Source organism: Vipera ursinii (genome assembly GCF_947247035.1).
Source record: "Vipera ursinii genome assembly, chromosome: 9".
Classification (NCBI taxonomy): Eukaryota; Metazoa; Chordata; class Lepidosauria; order Squamata; family Viperidae; genus Vipera; species Vipera ursinii.
The window spans coordinates 21,604,121-21,623,842 of NC_139523.1; the positions used below are offsets into that span (position 1 = coordinate 21,604,121).

Below are 19,722 nucleotides of genomic sequence, written 5' to 3' on the forward strand. Positions count from 1 at the left end.
TCATATTTGTAGAAAAGTCTTATTGTAGATGGTGCTAATTGGTAGTGTGTAAAAAGGTAAAGGTTCCCCCGCACATGTGTGCTAGTCGTTTCCGACTCTAGGGGCCGGTGCTCATCTCCGAAGAGCCAGCGCTTGTCCGAGGCTGTCATGTGGCCGTCATGACTAGATGCCAAAGGCGCACGGAACGCTGTTACCTTCCCACCGTAGTGGTCCCTATTTTCCTACTTGCATTTTTACGTGCTTTCGAACTGCTAGGTTGGCAGAAGCTGGGATGAGTAACAGGCACTCACTCTGTTACGCAGCACTTGGGATTCGACCCGCCAAACTGCCGACCTTCTGATCCTAAAGATACATAGTAAGCTACAAACTTTCACACCAGACTGAACAAACTACATAGTAGTTTGTACCTGCCAAGATTTCAAAACAATTCTCAATTTCTATAGAAGGATTTTGTACTGCAATTCTCAAACTTCCATAGAATCATCTTGCATTGCAATTCTCCACTTCTATAGAACCATCTTGTATTTTAGAACTTATCTTCCATTGCAATTCTCCACTTCTGCAAAACGATCTAGTATTTATTTATTTTATTTATTTTAATCCCATTTATATCCCGCCCTTCTCCGAAGACTCAGGGCGGCTTACAATCTAAGCACAAATCAAGTATTGCAACTCTAAATTTCTACCGTAGGATCTTATATATTAGAACCATCTTGTATTGCAATTCTCAATTTTTAAAGAGCGATCTTATATTTTAGAGCCATCTTCCATAGCAATTCTCCCATTGCCACAGGAATCCTCTCCTACTCCGCAGGCTAGGATGAGTTTCCACAGCCTCGGCTAGCTACGGCCCCTTCCTAAGACCGACTTGAAGCAAAAACATCTTTTTCTCTCCTATCCCCAACGTTGACTTAATGCTCTCCCTTAAAGCAAGGTTATACGTGGGCCCGGCTATTTTTTTTGCCCTAAGCCGCGAGGCGCCTTTACAAGCCGGCTCCGCGGTCTCCCCGGGGAGGCTTTGCAGGCCGCCCTTCTTCCGCAACCCGAGGCCGACCGAAAAGCGAGGCAGGCCCAGCGGCGCGTGGATCTTTCCACCGAAAACCAGCTTCGCCGGCGTTAAAGAGTATTCGCTTTTGCAGACGGAAACGGGCCCCGAGCATTTCCCCCTCTTTCTCCCAGATTTCTTCCCGCAGCCTGGCCTTGGAGTCCCCTTCTACGTGCTCCCGGCTTGCCGGGCCTTTCCGGGGCGGGTCGCCGCCGCCGCTTCTCCCGGCCGAGGCCTCATCTTCGCCCGGGCGACTCTTCAAGATGGCCGCCGCTGGCGGTTGGGGATGGAGGCTCTGAGGAGGGAACTTCTCCCTCCGGGTGTCCTCCTTGGCGGGGAAAAGGAGCCACACCGCCTCGCCTCAGCTCGGGCGAGGCCGGCCGCCCTCCGCTTCCCCGCGTCCCGCCGGCAAGAGCCAGGGAGCCTCGCCCGCGCTTCTCCGCGATTCCCCTCACGAGAAGGCGCCTCAGTGTGTACGTTCTCATTAAAGAAACAAAGAAAAATGTCACCACACATCCAACATTTGGAGTAGCTGCGTACAATATTTTTTAAAATATAAACCTGGTAAAATAAAATAAATGCCTCATTCCCCTGCAAAAACATAAATGGATGACAATATTTGTCATATTTATATGAAGAAATAAAATATAGGAAGTCTAGATGTCCAGCAACAGTACTCCCTGGTAGAACATTCTTATGACATCTGCAAAAAGAAAAAAAATTAAAAGGAAAAGACTGGAACGACATGGACACTGCAATGTTTCTCTTCACTGTTTATTTGCTATTTTAATACTTTCCCATTCTTTAAGGGATAACATAGCTTTACTTATACTTCAGACAAATACCATGTTTTTTTCCAGAGCGAACAGTAGCAAAAACAAGTGGTGGTGGGATAAATTCCAAAAACAATGGATTTTGGCTTTAGTAGGTGCCAACAACTTTCATGGGATAACTTCAACATTTGACAGTTTTAATCAATGCCCTATTGTAATCCTATGGTTTCTTAATGTCAACTAGTTTTTTAATAAATTAAACTATTTTATGACTCAAAATCTATGGCTTTGATATATTCTTTATTGAAGATGTGTTAGATTGCTCATTTCAAAAATACTTCATAATTTATATTTATATATTTAGTAACACTATTTGACGGTTGATCAATATGTCAAGCTTGATGAATACTGGGATGTACTTGGAGCATTACTGATGAGACAGTGAAGCTTTCCCCACACTCCTACATGAATACAGCCTGTCTCCTGTATGTGTCCGCATGTGAGTTGTCAGGCTTGCCTTTTGGCTAAAGCTCTTGCCACACTCCCTACATGAATACGGCCTCTCTCCTGTATGTGTCCGCTTGTGAGTGGCCAGGTTTGATGAGTCAGTGAAGCTTTTGCCACACTCCCTACATGAGTATGGCCTCTCTCCTGTATGTGTCCGCTTGTGAGTGGCCAGGTTTGATGAGTCAGTGAAGCTTTTGCCACACTCCCTACATGAGTATGGCCTCTCTCCTGTATGTGTCCGCTTGTGAGTGGCCAGGCTTGATGAGTCAGTGAAGCTTTTGCCACACTCCCTACATGAATATGGCCTCTCTCCTGTATGTGTCCGCATGTGAGTTGTCAGCCTTGCCTTTTTGCTAAAGCTTTTGCCACACTCCCTACATGAATATGGCCTCTCTCCTGTATGTGTCCGCTTGTGAGTTGTCAGGTTTGCCTTTTTGCTAAAGCTTTTGCCACACTCCCTACATGAATATGGCCTCTCTCCTGTATGTGTCCGCATGTGAGTTGTCAGGTTTCCCTTTTGGCTAAAGCTCTTGCCACACTCCCTACATGAATATGGCCTCTCTCCTGTATGTGTCCGCTTGTGAGTGGCCAGGCTTGATGAGTCAGTGAACCTTTTGCCACACTCCCTACATGAGTATGGCCTCTCTCCTGTATGTGTCCGCTTGTGAGTGGCCAGGCTTGATGAGTCAGTGAAGCTTTTGCCACACTCCCTACATGAATATGGCCTCTCTCCTGTATGTGTCCGCATGTGAGTTGTCAGGTTTCCCTTTTGGCTAAAGCTCTTGCCACACTCCCTACATGAATATGGCCTCTCTCCTGTATGTGTCCGCTTGTGAGTGGCCAGGCTTGATGAGTCAGTGAAGCTTTTGCCACACTCCCTACATGAATATGGCCTCTCTCCTGTATGTGTCCGCTTGTGAGTTGTCAGCCTTGCCTTTTTGCTAAAGCTTTTGCCACACTCCCTACATGAATATGGCCTCTCTCCTGTATGTGTCCGCTTGTGAGTTGCCAGGTTTCCCTTTTGGCTAAAGCTTTTGCCACACTCCCTACATGAATATGGCCTCTCTCCTGTATGTGTCTGCATGTGAGTTGTCAGCCTTGCCTTTTTGCTAAAGCTTTTGCCACACTCCCTACATGAATATGGCCTCTCTCCTGTATGTGTCCGCTTGTGAGTGGCCAGGCTTGATGAGTCAGTGAAGCTTTTGCCACACTCCCTACATGAATATGGCCTCTCTCCTGTATGTGTCCGCATGTGAGTTGTCAGGTTTCCCTTTTGGCTAAAGCTCTTGCCACACTCCCTACATGAATATGGCCTCTCTCCTGTATGTGTCCGCTTGTGAGTGGCCAGGCTTGATGAGTCAGTGAAGCTTTTGCCACACTCCCTACATGAATATGGCCTCTCTCCTGTATGTGTCCGCTTGTGAGTTGTCAGCCTTGCCTTTTTGCTAAAGCTTTTGCCACACTCCCTACATGAATATGGCCTCTCTCCTGTATGTGTCCGCATGTGAGTTGTCAGGTTTCCCTTTTGGCTAAAGCTCTTGCCACACTCCCTACATGAATATGGCCTCTCTCCTGTATGTGTCCGCTTGTGAGTGGCCAGGCTTGATGAGTCAGTGAACCTTTTGCCACACTCCCTACATGAGTATGGCCTCTCTCCTGTATGTGTCCGCTTGTGAGTTGTCAGGTTTGCCTTTTTGCTAAAGCTTTTGCCACACTCCCTACATGAATATGGCCTCTCTCCTGTATGTGTCCGCATGTGAGTGGCCAGGCTTGATGAGTCAGTGAACCTTTTGCCACACTCCCTACATGAATATGGCCTCTCTCCTGTATGTGTCCGCATGTGAGTGGCCAGGCTTGATGAGGCAGTGAACCTTTTGCCACACTCCCTACATGAATATGGCCTCTCTCCTGTATGTGTCCGCTTGTGAGCGGCCAGTCTTGATGAGGCAGTGAACCTTTTGCCACACTCCCTACATGAATATGGCCTCTCTCCTGTATGTGTCTGCTTGTGTTTAGTCAGTGTTGTTGAGTCAGTGAAGCTTTTACCACACTCCCTACATGAATATGGCCTCTCTCCTGTATGTGTCCGCATGTGAGTTGTCAGCCTTGCCTTTTTGCTAAAGCTTTTGCCACACTCCCTACATGAATATGGCCTCTCTCCTGTATGTGTCCGCTTGTGAGTTGCCAGGTTTCCCTTTTGGCTAAAGCTTTTGCCACACTCCCTACATGAATATGGCCTCTCTCCTGTATGTGTCTGCATGTGAGTTGTCAGCCTTGCCTTTTTGCTAAAGCTTTTGCCACACTCCCTACATGAATATGGCCTCTCTCCTGTATGTGTCCGCTTGTGAGTGGCCAGGCTTGATGAGGCAGTGAAGCTTTTGACACACTCCCTACATGAATATGGCCTCTCTCCTGTATGTGTCCGCATGTGAGTTGTCAGGCTTGCCTTTTTGCTAAAGCTATTGCCACACTCCCTACATGAATATGGCCTCTCTCCTGTATGTGTCCGCTTGTGAGTGGCCAGGCTTGATGAGGCAGTGAACCTTTTGCCACACTCCCTACATGAATATGGCCTCTCTCCTGTATGTGTCCGCATGTGAGTGGCCAGGTGAACGGATTGGCTAAAGCTTTTGCCACACTCCTTACATGAGTATGTCTCCTCTCTTACATGTGTTTGTTTCCGAGTGGATTGTCCTGATGCTTGGCTTAAACCTAGCCCATATTTTCTGCATGGATAAGACTTCTTCCCTGTACAACTCTGCTTCTGTCTGATCAGACATAGTAATGATCCATCAACCTTTTTTACATGTTCTTTATATAAATATGGCTTTCCTCTACGTGACTGATTGTGAGTAACCAGCTGAAAATGATTTTTCCCATTGTTTTTATGATTCTTATTCTCTGCTTCTTTATTTCTATCTTTCAAAAAAAGAATGTCATCATCTTTACCTTTTTTCCTTTTGCTTGGTAGTCTATATTTCACCGTAACTTGGTAGGAAGCATAAGTTCTTATTTTGGGTAATGATTTTTCTGTTAGTATTTTTTCCGTTTCTTCAGCAAGTATTATAAATCCAGAATGCTTCCATTTCATATGGCGGGTGAGATAATCTTTGCAAGTAAATGCTGTTTCACAGCTGGGACACTGATGGCAAACTATTTGTTGCTTCTTCACCAGGTATGAATTCTGCTTGTGAACTACTTGCAAAGAAAAAGCAAAATTATTGGCAAAAACATATAGGACTATTTCTATGAAGAATCTTCTATGATTTATAATTTCTACCTGAGAAGAATTTCTTTTTGACAGCCCAGCAATGAAAAAAGTACACTTTAGAGTTTATAACTTTTCTTTCACATTAAAAAGTTCACTATTATTATATCTATACTTATTATATAGTTAGATAATTTGCAGTTACCCATGCAGTATAAAAATGGGTTTTAGAAATAAAGGTAATTGTTAATTAATAATTTAATTTTAATTCTTTTTAGCCATAACTTCTCTGTTGGAAGATTTTACACGTTGTTAAAACTACATTTGAACTCAGCAGAATGAAAAGATAGACTGGACTGAAAAAAACTGAATTTGCAAGGCCCTCTTATAAAGATTTCTACATTAAAATATATGTATTAATATATCTCCATCAAAAGGTAATTTATTGTGAACAAGAATTTCTTCTGATTAGGTTTTATTTTCTATATGGAAAAATATTTAAAAGGCATTAAAAGGCATTCCTACTGTAGCCTCCAATATTATTTAGTTTTTATTCTGTTGATGAACCAACATATGTAACAGCATAGTTGTCAAATCTGGTTAAGGCAGAAAAAATGAAAATAATATAATTGCAGTAAAAGATTACACAAAAATTGGTAGTGTGTAGAGCCAAACAAATGTAATATATATTTTTCCTTCTATCATTATTAAAATAGCTTTCAATACCTTTGTTTGAGGGGAAAACAACGGCAGGACTTTAATTTTTTTTAAATTTTCTCATCTATTAAAAATAAGCTTACTGAAGGAAAAAAATATGAGCCATGGATCAATACTCATATTATGAATATAACCAATGCCAAATTTTAACATAATAGCTATTAATCGTTGTTACTATACAGTAATAGTGCAAGTACAAATTATCTCTCATCCTTCAAATAAAATGCGACTTAAAAGTGGAATAAGAACTGGCAAAATTCTGGAAGTCACACTAACAGCATGTCAAAACATCAGTTGTATCAACAGACACTGACTATGTGAAATTGTTCCTTGGCATCTTATGGCTTAGTGCTGCAATTTCATTTGTAAAGCCAGTATTTTGACAATATTTTGGCCTAGGATCTTAAATTACTAGACACTAAAGGGGCCATAGAAAAATTAGATACTTATTTGGATACTAAGTTTGGGAACCTCTGGTTTAGAGCTATCATTATTAATTTAAGTAATGAATCATCTAGCATTATACCATTTAGTGATTTCCATTTAGATCCCCATTTGATGCCAAGTTCCTTTCCATATTCTTCTCCATACCAGACCAGGAGCTCAGTTTGAGGTTGAATTACTTTACATGTTCTGTAGTATATTTCTGCATGATATTGGAAAGCAACAAGATTTTGTTCTTCCTCATTTCTGGCACAGTTAACATACCTATTGTTAAAAGGGTGACTGATGTTAAAAGAAAAAGATGTCATCAAAAGAAACTAGGAAATTAGATAGATCTGGGCCAGTCATTCTCTCTCAGTCCAACCTACCTCACAATATTATTGTAGTGAGGAATACTAAATGAAAGATGGTATATATTGTAAATCAAATACATACATGCATACATACAATTGTGCTATAGTCGCAACCCTAGAGTATTACTATCAGTCTTCCCCCCATCCCAAAATTGTATTTTTAATTTTTGCCCTTGCAGAGCGAAATGTATCAGTGAGATAATAGCATATTTAGAGTTACAGCGATTTTGGTCGCTGAACAAAATCCGTTGAGCAAAGAGGTATTTTTTGAGACCAGTTCTAATATTCCCAAATCTGGAAAGTGATAACCTGCTTTTAAATTTTGTCCTGTACATTGATAATAGCATAAACATGTGCTTGAATTTAGGATGATTTAAACAAAACTGAAACCAAGAAGTTCTGGGGAACTTCTCAGGTCATGAAGGGATCAATATTTATACACTTATTTAAAAATTATCCCCAGTAAATGTAGAATAATCTAGGCCTAGGGCAGGGGTAGGCAACCTCGGCTCTTTAATGACTCATGGACTTCAACTCCTAGAATTCCTGAGTCAGCTCAGGAATTCTGGGAGTTGAAGTCCATGAGTCATAAAAGAGCCGAGGTTGCCTACCCCTGGCCTAGGGGATGGCCAAAATGAAGGACTAAAATTTTTAGAAATCCAGATCACTTATATTCATAAGGAAAACAATGGAGACAATACATAGTATATGAAATACTAATATTACTATTTTGTATTATTTAGCCATTAATATTACAAATAACTGTTAGAAATTGTTGAGAATATTCATAGCTCGGATTGTACGTTTTGACACTCAGTTCTCTTGCTGTTTAGCTCCCAGTTGTTTTATGACCAAAGTATTTGCTATGAAATGCAGAATTCAGCTGATGAGGGGATAGTGGCGTCTCAGGGGGTTGGGAGTGGGAGGCACCGTTTTACGGTGGTTCTCCTCCTATCTCCTGGCCCGCTCGCAGTCAGTGTTGACGGGAGGGCAGAGATCCGCCCCGAGGCCTCTCATTTGTGGAGTTCCTCAGGGGTCGGTTCTCTCGCCCCTCCTGTTCAACATCTATATGAAGCCGCTGGGTGAGATCATTCGTGGTTTCGGGGTGGGGTATCATCAGTACGCTGATGATACCCAACTTTTTCTTTCCACCCCGAACCAACCCAGCGATGCCCTAGCCGTGATGTCCCGGTGCCTGGAGGCGGTCCAGGTCTGGATGGGGAGAAACAGGCTTCGTCTCAATCCCGCCAAGACTGAGTGGCTGTGCATATCGGCATCTCGGGTTAACCAAGTTATTCCACCTCTAACAATGGGGGGTGAGGTGTTACCCCCCCGTTGATAGGGCTCGCAACTTGGGCATATAGGAGCCGTGACCAGGGGGGCTTTTGCCCAGGTTTGCCTGGTGCGCCAGTTGCGACCCTATCTGGACCGAGATGCCCTACGCACAGTCACTCATGCGCTCGTGACCTCCCGTTTGGACTACTGCAACGCTCTCTACATGGGGCTGCCCTTGAGGACCACTCGGAGGCTTCAACTGGTGCAGAATGCGGCCGCGCAAGTTGTGATGGGGGTCTCCCGATACTCCCACGTAACACCTCTACTCCACGAGCTGCATTGGCTTCCGGTTGCCCTCCGGGTGAAATTCAAGGTGCTGGTGATGACCTACATGGCTTGGGTCCGGGATATCTGAGGGAACACCTGCTGCCGGCATCAAGTTCCCTTCGTCCGGTGCGCTCCCACAGGGAGGGTCTGCTCAGGGTTCCACCGGTAAGAGATTGCCGGCGGGTAACACCCAGAGACAGAGCCTTCTCAGTGGGGGCGCCTGCCCTTTGGAACCAGCTGCCAGTGGAGCTGAGGACTGCCCCCAACCTCCGTTCGTTCCGCCGGGGCCTGAAGACCTGGCTCTTCGAGCTCTTTGGCCCAGGCTGAGGACTAATTTATTTTAATTGGGGTTTTATTTATACAGGGATAAATTTAATCTTTTTTAAATTTGGTTTTTAACTTTTGTATTTTTGGTTTTTAATTACCCTGTAAACTGCCCTGAGTCCCTCGGGAAAGGGCGGTATATAAATGTAATAAAATAAAATAAATAAATAAATTGGTGGTTCAGATGCTCCGCTTCCTTATTGGTTTGTACACTGGTTCTTAGTCAATGTGTTTGTTGATGGACCCATTGGTAGAATGCCAGACTTCTACCACCCCCTCACCAGTTGAATTCTGCGTCTCACAGCAACCAATCACAAGACCAACTGACCTATATAAACAAGACACTTCACCCAAAAATGCTGCTGAAGATGTTACCTAGTTTGGTAATGAAATGTCTGGGAGCTAAATAGCAAGCTTGGAGAATAGACCCCTGCCAAAACAAACAGCTGTTATTCAGCTGTAGTCAAACTGTTCTTCTCAGCTACAGAAAGACCAAAGGAAGCTAAATTGGAACTTTTGTGTATCATTTTTCCAGTTGTGTACTTTCTCAGGTAAAGATCACTTTTTTGTAAACAGAGAAAAAGTTTTATGTACATGGGAAGTGAAATCTATTGAGCATCTATAGTTACCAGTATACAGAATTATTTCCCTTAAAAAAGACACAATAAAATTTGTGGACAGAAGTATTAAAATTCCAGTACATTTTGAAAGCTACTATATATCCTGATTGTACAAACTGAACATTTCTTCAAATTTTTACTCAATATCTATCCATATTTTCTGATAGCATAACTCATTTCCTTGCATTGATCTACCTCTATTATTAATCATTAGTCCACTTGAACAAAGGAATTTCCTTTGTGCAAAATGTCATGGTTTCTCACATTGAAAGCTTTTGATGAGCCTCATATTGCACTTATCAAAGAAATTGGAAGCAATTTTCATTGTACAATGTATAATGCAAATATGGCTGAATGGGCAGAAATACACTGTTCTAGTTTTGACTTATCTGTCTCTATATAATTATACCAAGTGCTTTGCAAAATATTTTCTGTTTTTTATAATTTAAACTTGTACAACTGTGACTATAAGATAACTTACTTGGAATTTCAAATAGATCAATGAAACATCCTTTTATATTCAAAGTTGACATAGTACCGTACAGCTGTATTCCATGGCATTAAAATCAGGTACGGTAATTTAGCTTGTGCTATAGGTCTTTTCAATACTATTAAAATACTATTATACAAAAGTCTCTTTAATTTTATCAAAACGTTTACCTCATCCAGTTGGAATTAGTTTCATTTTTTCCATCAACGTAAATGTAACAATTCTGCTCTCTGGTAATCTGTAATTATAACGAACATGAACTATGTATGTCATTGGGGAATTGACACAATAATGAATACAATTTCATTGTAATATGGTAATAATATAATGACATGTCTTGCCTTAATTAATCTCTAGTAAATGGGGAAGATTTACTAAATGTTATCACTTTTTAGTAAATGATAAGAAAATAATATCAAAACATTTCCCTATTTTATATTTAACAAAATATTGGTTTCAACTTGCTTAATTCAAAGAAGTGCAAATTACCCAAAGCAATAAATCAATACAGCTTCTCTAAAGAGGGATTTCCATGGCCACACATCACAATGGAGAAAACGCTGTTTTCATGTTAACAGAATAACAGAATTGGAAGGGACCTTGAAGGTTTTTTATCCAACCCCCTGCTCAGGCAGGAAACCCTATACAATTTCAGACAAAAGGTTGTCCAATTTCTTCTTTAAAATCTCCAGCACTGGAGCATCCAAAACTTCTGGAGGCAAGTCATTCCATTGATTCTTCTCACTGTCAGGAAAATTTTCCTTAATTCTAGGCTGGTTCTCTCTTTGATTAGTTTCCATCCATTGCTTCCTTCTTGTGTTTTGAAGAATAGGTTGGCCCCCTTTTCTTTGTGGCAGCCCATTAGATATTAGAATACTGCTATCATGTCAGCCGTAGTTCTTCTAGGCATACCCAATTCCTGCAACCGTTTTTTATGTTTTAACCTCCTGTCCCCTAATCTTGTTGCTCTTCCCTGCACTCTTTCTAGTCTCAACATATTTTTTAGACTAGCATATTTAAAGGAAAAACACTAAGCACAAGGACTTACATCCTGTGTCCAAAGTTATAGATTTTGCAGTACCTCTACAGTCATGAGATAAAAATTCAGATGCTTGGCAGTTCCCATACTTATGACCTCAGGAGTGCTTCAATTCTCCCCACCCGCCTATCTCTCTCCCTGCATCTATTCCTTTTTGGCCCTCTGCTACCCTGTGATCTACCACCCATGCTGATCTTCACCATCTTCCTGCTCTCATTGCTTAGCAATCACAATTGTGATCCCAGTTGTAATTATAAGGGACTACCTATAAAGCCACGTAGTACTGTAACACAAATTACGTTTACTCAATGAAAATGAAATTATACAAAACTGCTGTAAAATCCAAGAACTGTTATCATACCAGCCAGGAATAGCCACTGTTTGCTGCTGCTTCTTCCTCTGTCCTTGTCCCTTCATATGGTCCAAAATGAATTCCTGGAGACAATGTTTCCCTTTCATTCCAGACTCCAAAACCAGCTCTGGGGATACTTGAAAGGCCAATTCTAAAACCTGATGGTAAAGTGCAGCTGGCTCTATTTGCGAGTCCTAATTCAGCTGCTGTGTCTCTGATGAAAAGTGGAGGACCATGAACAGAACACTCATCAACAAAGAATGTCAGGCAATATTCACAAACTAAGAAAGTGAAGAGATAAGTGAATATGGAGTCAGAGTCAAATGAATTACTCTTTGTTAAATTCAGTTTTCTATAGGCATTATGAATAATATCACTTGAAATGTTTGCATATCAATGAAGTTTATCCTGCCCGTTTTTTATGTTTACTAATTATTTAAACAGAATAGCAGATGAGTTGATATTCAAAGCTCAGGAAGTGACAGCAGTTGGCTATTCTTGTCTGCTTGTAAACTAAGGAAGGTTGGGACTTAATACTTGAAGGTAAAATTACCAGAAAATCCTAAGGCTGTAGACCATACTGGGAAGCTGAAGAATATCCTGGCAAAGGCAATCTCCTTCTGTATATAGGAAATTTATACATGTGGAAATGCTGCATATTGTGAAAGAATGTTTGCCAATACAGCAAACAGCTTTCAAATGCTTAAGAGAACTATCCTTCACACCAGTGGAAACAAAGAGCACAGATGATACATTTGCCTGTTTATGTAGTCACGTATGTAGATTGGTCCTTGTAAAAACTTGTCAACAGTCGTCACTTATTTACTATGTTTTCCTCCTCTGCTTGGTAGATAATGTAAAAACGCTTAAATTTTTTTAAAAGCCTGTATTGCTAAGCAATTAGGATCAAAGGAAGGAATCAGCATACATGGTTTGACATCTACATGGTAAAATATAAACCATGATGACAATATTATTTGAATGTAGTCAGGTAACAGCAATTTATTTTTACATTATGTTTGTAATCCAAGAATCCATTTGTGCCAGCAGCCCCCAAGCTTTCCAGCTCTGCAGACTGGTGGCAGGAGGGGGGGCATAGGCACAGGGGATGGTTTTGCGCATGTGCCATTTGTAGAAATGTAGATTTGTGTCCACTCGACCACTTGCACGACCTGGTTCCCCACAGGCCACCAAGACAATGACTGGGGGGGGGGACACCCTCCTTGTGCCACAAAAACAAAAGTCTAATAATAGAACTACTGATTGAGAATCTATAATTGTTTTAGCTAATTCTGACAAACTTTGAGAAATAATACACACACACACACACACACACACACAGCATCCTGCTTATTTAATACAATAGTTTTAAAGTTTAATAAATAATTTGAAAAGCACAGCAAAAAATATTAAATCTATAACCATATATAATTGTTTAGGAGAAATGAAGAACAAAAATTATCATTAAAAATGCCTCTCACATAAGTAATCATCATCATTTGGTTCATTTATTTCCATGTATACTTTTCTTTCTCTCTCCCGTAATCTGTAAGTGCTAATTTCTTTGTTCTGTTGTTTTTTCCTTTCCTTTTTCTTTTCAGGCACAGCTTTTGTTTGGAAATCTAAAAAATTAAAGTATAGCACATAAAATACAATACTGTAATCTATAGTTCCATGGAAAGCAACAAAACCTCAGGTACAAGAACGGGAATTAAATCATTGTTTTTCTCAGAATTTGTATCATGCCAAGTAAGAAGTTCAAGAATTATACAGTACAATTGTATTTTATTAATTGAATTTAGGATTAACAAACCATAAGGTGGAAGATTTGGTAAAAAAATTGGGATGATCTATTATATTAGAGAGGAAGAAAGGAGACAGACAATATGTAGTACCAATATTGGAGAATACATCCAAAGGGCAATAAGAATTGACATCAGTAAATGTGTACAGAATACCTGAATCATGTTTACACTGATAGAAATCAGTATCAAATTATCTGCTTTATTAATCAGATTTTCCAGTATAGACACTGCATTGGATGAAGTGGATTAAGATACCTTCTCAGGTCCCGAAACAATTTCCCCAAGAATTACACTTTGTAGGATTAAAACACACATGAATTAATTACACAATAAATACAATGTATCTTACAATTAAGATTAGTCTATTTTTGCATATATATATATATGCTAAATTATGCTGGGAAAGGTTGAGGGCAATGGAAAAAGGGGACGACAGAGAATGAGGTGGCTGCACGGAGTCACTGAAGCAGTAGGCGTGAGCTTAAATGGACACCAGAAGATAGTAGAGGACAGGAAGGCCTGGAGGAACATGGGGGTTGCGATGGGTCAGACACAACTTTGCAGCTAACAATAACAACATTAAGTTCTGCAGCAAAGGCATAAATGTTAACATATTTGTACATGGATGTATGTTGTCTACTTTACTTTACTAAAAAAACTTTATAGAAAGAAAAGTTTCAAAAAGGCTTTCTGCTGCAGCAATATGAACATAAACAGTTTCTTTAAGGCAGGCATGTCAAACTCACAATGTCACATGACATCGCGTGATGTATTACAACTTTTTCCTCATTGCTGGCAATGGGGTGGGCGCAGTTTTGGAATGATGCGTCCGGCCCACGGGCTGGCAGTTTGACATACCTGCTTTAAGGGTTAGCCAATATGTATACAGTCATGGCCGAAATTGTTGGCACCCCAGAACTTTTTCCAGAAAATCAAGTATTTCTCACAGAAAAGTATTGCAGGAACACATGTTTTGCTATACACAGGTTTATTCCCTTTGTGTGTATTGGAATACAACAAAAAAGGGAGGAAAAAAAGCAAATTGGACATAATGTCAAACAAAACTCCAAAAATGGGCCGGACAAAATTATTGGCACCCTTAACTTAATATTTGGTTGCACACTCTTTGGAAAAAATAACTGAAATCAGTCACTTCCTATAACCATCAATAAGCTTCTTACACCTCTCACTCAGAATTTTGGACCACTCTTCCTTTGCAAACTGCTCCAGGTCTCTCTTATTGGAAGGGCACCTTTTCCCAACAGCAATTTTAAGATCTCTCCACAGGTGTTCAATGGGATTCAGATCTGGACTCATTGCTGGCCACTTCAGAACTCTCCAGCGCTTTCTTGCCATCCATTTCTGGGTGCTTTTTGACGTATGTTTGGGGTCATTGTCCTGCTGGAAGACCCAAGATCTCAGACGCAAACCCAGCTTTCTGACACTGGGCTCTACAGTGTGACCCAAAATCCTTTGGTAATCCTCAGATTTCATGATGCCTTGCACACATTCAAGGCACCCAGTGCCAGAGGCAGCAAAACAACCCCAAAACATCATTGAACCTCCACCACATTTCACTGTAGGTACTGTGTTCTTTTCTTTGTAGGCCTCATTTCGTTTTCGGTAAACAGTAGAATGATGTGCTTTACCAAAAAACTCTATCTTGGTCTCATCTGTCCACAAGACGTTTTCCCAGAAGGATTTTGGCTTACTCAAGTACATTTTGGCAAACTGTAATCTTGCTTTTTTATGTCTCTGTGTCAGCAGTGGGGTCCTCCTGGGTCTCCTGCCATAGCGTTTCATTTCATTTAAATGTCGACGGATAGTTTGCACTGACACTGATGCTCCCTGAGCCTGCAGCACAGCTTGCATTCCTTTGGAACTTGTTTGGGGCTGCTTATCCACCATCTGGACTATCCTGCGTTGCAACCTTTCATCAATTTTTCTCTTCTATCCACGACCAGGGAGGTTTGCTACAGTGCCATGGGTTGCAAACTTCTTGATAATGTTGCGCACTGTGGACAAAGGCAAATCTAGATCTCTGGAGATGGACTTGTAACCTTGAGATTGTTGATATTTGTCCACAATTTTGGTTCTCAAGTCCTCAGACAGTTCTCTTCTCTTTCTGTTGTCCATGCTTAGTGTGGCACACACAGACACACAATGCAAAGACTAAGTGAACTCTCCTTTTTATCTGCTTTCAGGTGTGATTTTTATATTGCCCACACCTGTTACTTGCCCCAGGTGAGTTTAAAGGAGCATCACATGCTTGAAACAATCTTGTTTACCCACAATTTTGAAAGGGTGCCAATAATTTTGTCCGGCCCATTTTTGGAGTTTTGTTTGACATTATGTCCAATTTGCTTTTTTTTCCTCCCTTTTTTGTTGTGTTCCAATACACACAAAGGGAATAAACCTGTGTATAGCAAAACATGTGTTCCTGCAATACTTTTCTGTGAGAAATACTTGATTTTCTGGAAAAATTTCTGGGGTGCCAACAATTTCGGCCATGACTGTATATGCATGGCCAAACATGCTGAGCACTAACCTTTTTCTTTTGAATCTGAAGCACTGCTACCAAATTCATTCAGTTTTAAAGGCAAAGTTTAAATTGTATAAGCCAAGGCAAAGATGTTTCGCTATTGCTCCTAAATGTTCCTGTACAGAGAACTGGCAGCTAGCAGTAATTCATTCTAAATTTCTGTATTCTACTCTTATAGCTTCCAGTAGCACCTCAAAGATCACAAAAGATGATCACGACCCTGTAGCTATCATATCAGAAAGTTGCCAAGCGACTGAATTTTGATCCTGTGACTATGGGAATGAAAACTGTTATGTCACTTTTTCCAGTGCCGTTGTAACTTTATTATTATTATTTATTAAATTTCTATACCGCCCTACTCCCAAAGGACTCAGGGCGGTGATCATTAAACTTTGAGTGATCATTAAACTATTTAAGTCGAATACTACCTCCATTGTTTGATTTTTAAAACATTTTTAAAAAACATTGAACAATGAATTTCAAAGGAATACAGTACCTTGGTTTCCAATCAACTGTATGTTGATTCCACTAATAACAGCTTTGATCTTGACTAATGTCAGCCCTGTGACACTAGTGAGGTGGAGCTAGTGAATCACATTTTTTTTTATTTTACAAAGATATTTGGGAAATACAGATTACATCCCTGTCACAAAATTATATTCTATGCTTCCCAACTCCTATGAAATCAAAGGTTGAGTGTTTTGAACAGCATAGCAAAGTTTTTTGCCATTATCCGCCTCTCATACCTCCAGGTACAATTTAATGTGCTGAACCTTTGGTAAAGGTTTGTGTTCCTTTTTAGTTTTTATTAGAGGTTTTACAATCAAAACTTATCTTGCACTGTAACAGACCCTTAGGTATATTACAATTATGTTTCTTAGCATTATTCCCAGCATTATTACTTTTCTATCTTAACACAGGATGACTGAGGTACTATATATGAGTTAATATTATCTGATAAGTGTTGCATCCTGCCACTCCCATGCTACATGATTCACATCTTTCACAGTACTGTGTTGACTTGATGAATTTGTATCATCTTGAGCAACTGTAGCAAAATAACATAGAACCAGTAATTTTGCCAGATTGATTCTATGACAATTTTTCCACTTACATAAAATACAACCTTTTAAGCGACACTAGTTATATGTTGCCACTTTAAAGGGCCACTAAAGGTATTATAATGACCAAATATTTATTTTTCTTAACTAGTTCTTAAAAGCTGTGAAGTCTGTTTTAAGATTAATAGCATGCATAGCATTTAAACATGTGCTTTTGTCAATTTTTATGATGTTTTGCATTTGGATTGCAAGTTCTCTATTGTTGGTTACCTCACTCTGAAGCAAGAATTGTAGTCTACTCTATTACATTTCAGTATCTTGCAAACTTTCAGGTATCTTTGTTACATTAAGATTATTTCAATAGCTTACCTATAAGTGTTGGTGTCCATTCCTCATCTGATTCAGAGGTTTCATTTGCAGACTTTAAGGGCTGGCGTGCATAATACATGAATGCTGGTTTAGGAGTAGGAAGACCTAATAAAAATATTACCGGTAATTATCACTTCTCAGGGAATGTGTTTAATGCTGCACTATCTTTTTTTTTACTGATTCCATGTTTTTCTGTTCTGCTGAGGATAGCATAAGGCATAACCACAATTATACTGATAATAGAAAATAGGGAATTTTTCTCATTCTGGGCAACGTGTCCTTTTAAAATGTACCTAAAAGTGACAGAAATAGCAAAACCCAAAACCCAATCAGATTAGACTTTTTATGCAACACAGGATTATTGTTTTGTGCCTTAAATTTTATATTGGCATACTTCTCTATTACTTCAAGGATTGACCATGGCTATTTTGCTATGTCCTTATAGTGTGGATCAATTCATTGATTTGCTGAAGGCAATTCATTGTATCCAAATTTGGAAGGAAATTGTGCACATGTTTCCTAGGGATAATTTCAGTATCTTCCCTCATGGGCCACTTATTAACCTCTTATTAATATTATTTGCTGTTTGTGGTTTAGGATGTTGTGTGTACATAGCCATAATCTCTAGATTATGCCATTCAGATGAAACTTTAAATTTTAATGTATTAAATGGTATGGCTTTGCTGAAGTTAGGACTGTAATTAAAGGATGAAAATATATTTCAGCACCCAGTGACTTATTTTCCCATGAATACTTAGATTTTAACATATGTATATCTGAATTCTTTGATGTTTCTCCTTTTGTATGGTTTCAAAACATGGGTGAATAATTAGTATTCTGCTCACCTAATTGAATCAAAAAGTCATAATTGTGTTTCATGTTCTTATAACGTAATTTCTCCCATTCTCCCATTTCAGCCCACTGTTCTTTAGGAAAATAGATGGAGAGCTCTTTAAACCTATCTTCTACCTAGTACAAAAGAGGACAGTTATACATATTACATATTACATTTTCTGCTTAAACAAACAAATGCCAAAGTTGGGTTACAATTTATCACCATTTTGAATAAATTTTAATTTACATTTAACAACACAGAGCTATTAATCAGTGGATCTGACACAATGGATTGGGAATTGCTCTTAAAAGATTAGATTATATAGGATAGGTAGCTTTAGGCAGTCACTCTTTCACAGCCCAACCCACCTCACGGGGTTGTTTAGTTGTTATCTGAATTCACATTTGATTGGACTTCATTGCCTTAACTGACCATTTTCAGACTTGGTAATGTGGGTTAAAGTATCATTGTATATGATACTATCAAACTCTCCAATAAAATTTTTGCTCTTTTTGATAATTACAAGTCCAAATGGCACAAGTCTAAAACTGCCACTGATGCAAAATTATATATCTATAAAAACCAAATGCTTACTGATATCCCCTAAATAAGGTAAATAAATAAAACTTCAACAGAAATTTCTCAGCTTTTCTTGCAAAGCTGGGAATCCTCTTTACAGGTTTCTCTAGATTCAGATCTCCAGTTCAGCTAAATTAAGCTTGTCTTTCAATAAAGTTTGTCTGAAAAAGTGCTACCAGATTCCTGATTTTGTCACCATACTCACAGCTCTATTCCTACATACAATATCTACTCCCAGATAACTCTGCATAACACAGCATACTAAACCCTATCACATTCCTTGTAATTTTAAAATATAAAAAAATATTTCCTATCTTGAAAAAAAAAAGTTGTCATCTTTAAAAGCAGTAAGTCCTAGGCAAATGAGCATATCAGTCTGTTTCTCTGGAGTTTTAGAAACACTTATTATTCCCTCACCTTGGACTTTTGTCCACTTTTCTTATTAGTCTGCTTTTTGCTCCTATCTCCAGAATTCTTTTTCTTGGTACCTTTCTTTATCCCACCTGCCTCCATATTTATTGAAACATCAGACGACCTAGTAGTTTCTCCTATCAAGGACTCTCCTGCCCAAATCTTTGGATCAGTCTCCAAGTTCTCTATAGGAACACATCCTTCACTTTCAGCTGCTTTTTCTCCTGCAATACCATTTTTATCTGCTGTTTCTCCCCTCAGCCCTTGGGCTCCTGCCCCACTTGAAGTATCTTTGCTCTGTCCCTGGGATTCAGCCTCCATTTGCCTCAGCCCCTGAACTTCCATCGTAGAGGGGTTTACCTCCCCTATTCCCTCAACCTCAGGTGGCCTCTCCTGCCCTCTTTCCTGGGCTTCTGCCCCAAATGGCAATTCCCTCCACCCCCCCTGAGATTCTGTCCCCATTGGCATCTTTCCTCCAACTTCAACCCAGCGGAATCATCTACATGGGATCAAAATCATCAGGCTTTGTGTTGTTAAGTACTTTTCGCCATTAAATGTTAGATTTCCTTCCCCCGCCTCAGTATTGGGTAACCCAGAAATCAACCCAAAGTTGCTGCTTTTCAACCCCCCTGCCCCACCCGGAATG

The 19,722-nt window shown here is 40.0% G+C and overlaps 1 protein-coding gene across 1 annotated transcript; it reads right to left on the reverse strand.

Moving 5' to 3' along the window:
- Nucleotides 1-184: 184 nt before the first annotated feature.
- Nucleotides 185-19,421, reverse strand: LOC310644825 (histone-lysine N-methyltransferase PRDM9-like; the record flags this gene model as incomplete). Its single annotated transcript, XM_083370137.1, has 8 exons — nt 185-1,748; nt 5,275-5,523; nt 6,777-6,958; nt 10,254-10,321; nt 11,484-11,755; nt 12,956-13,165; nt 18,097-18,220; nt 19,083-19,421. 8 exons carry the CDS (start codon nt 19,419-19,421, stop codon nt 1,702-1,704), a joined length of 1,491 nt encoding a protein of 496 aa, XP_083226263.1. The 3' UTR covers nt 185-1,701.
- Between the last annotated feature and the right edge of the window lie 301 nt (nt 19,422-19,722).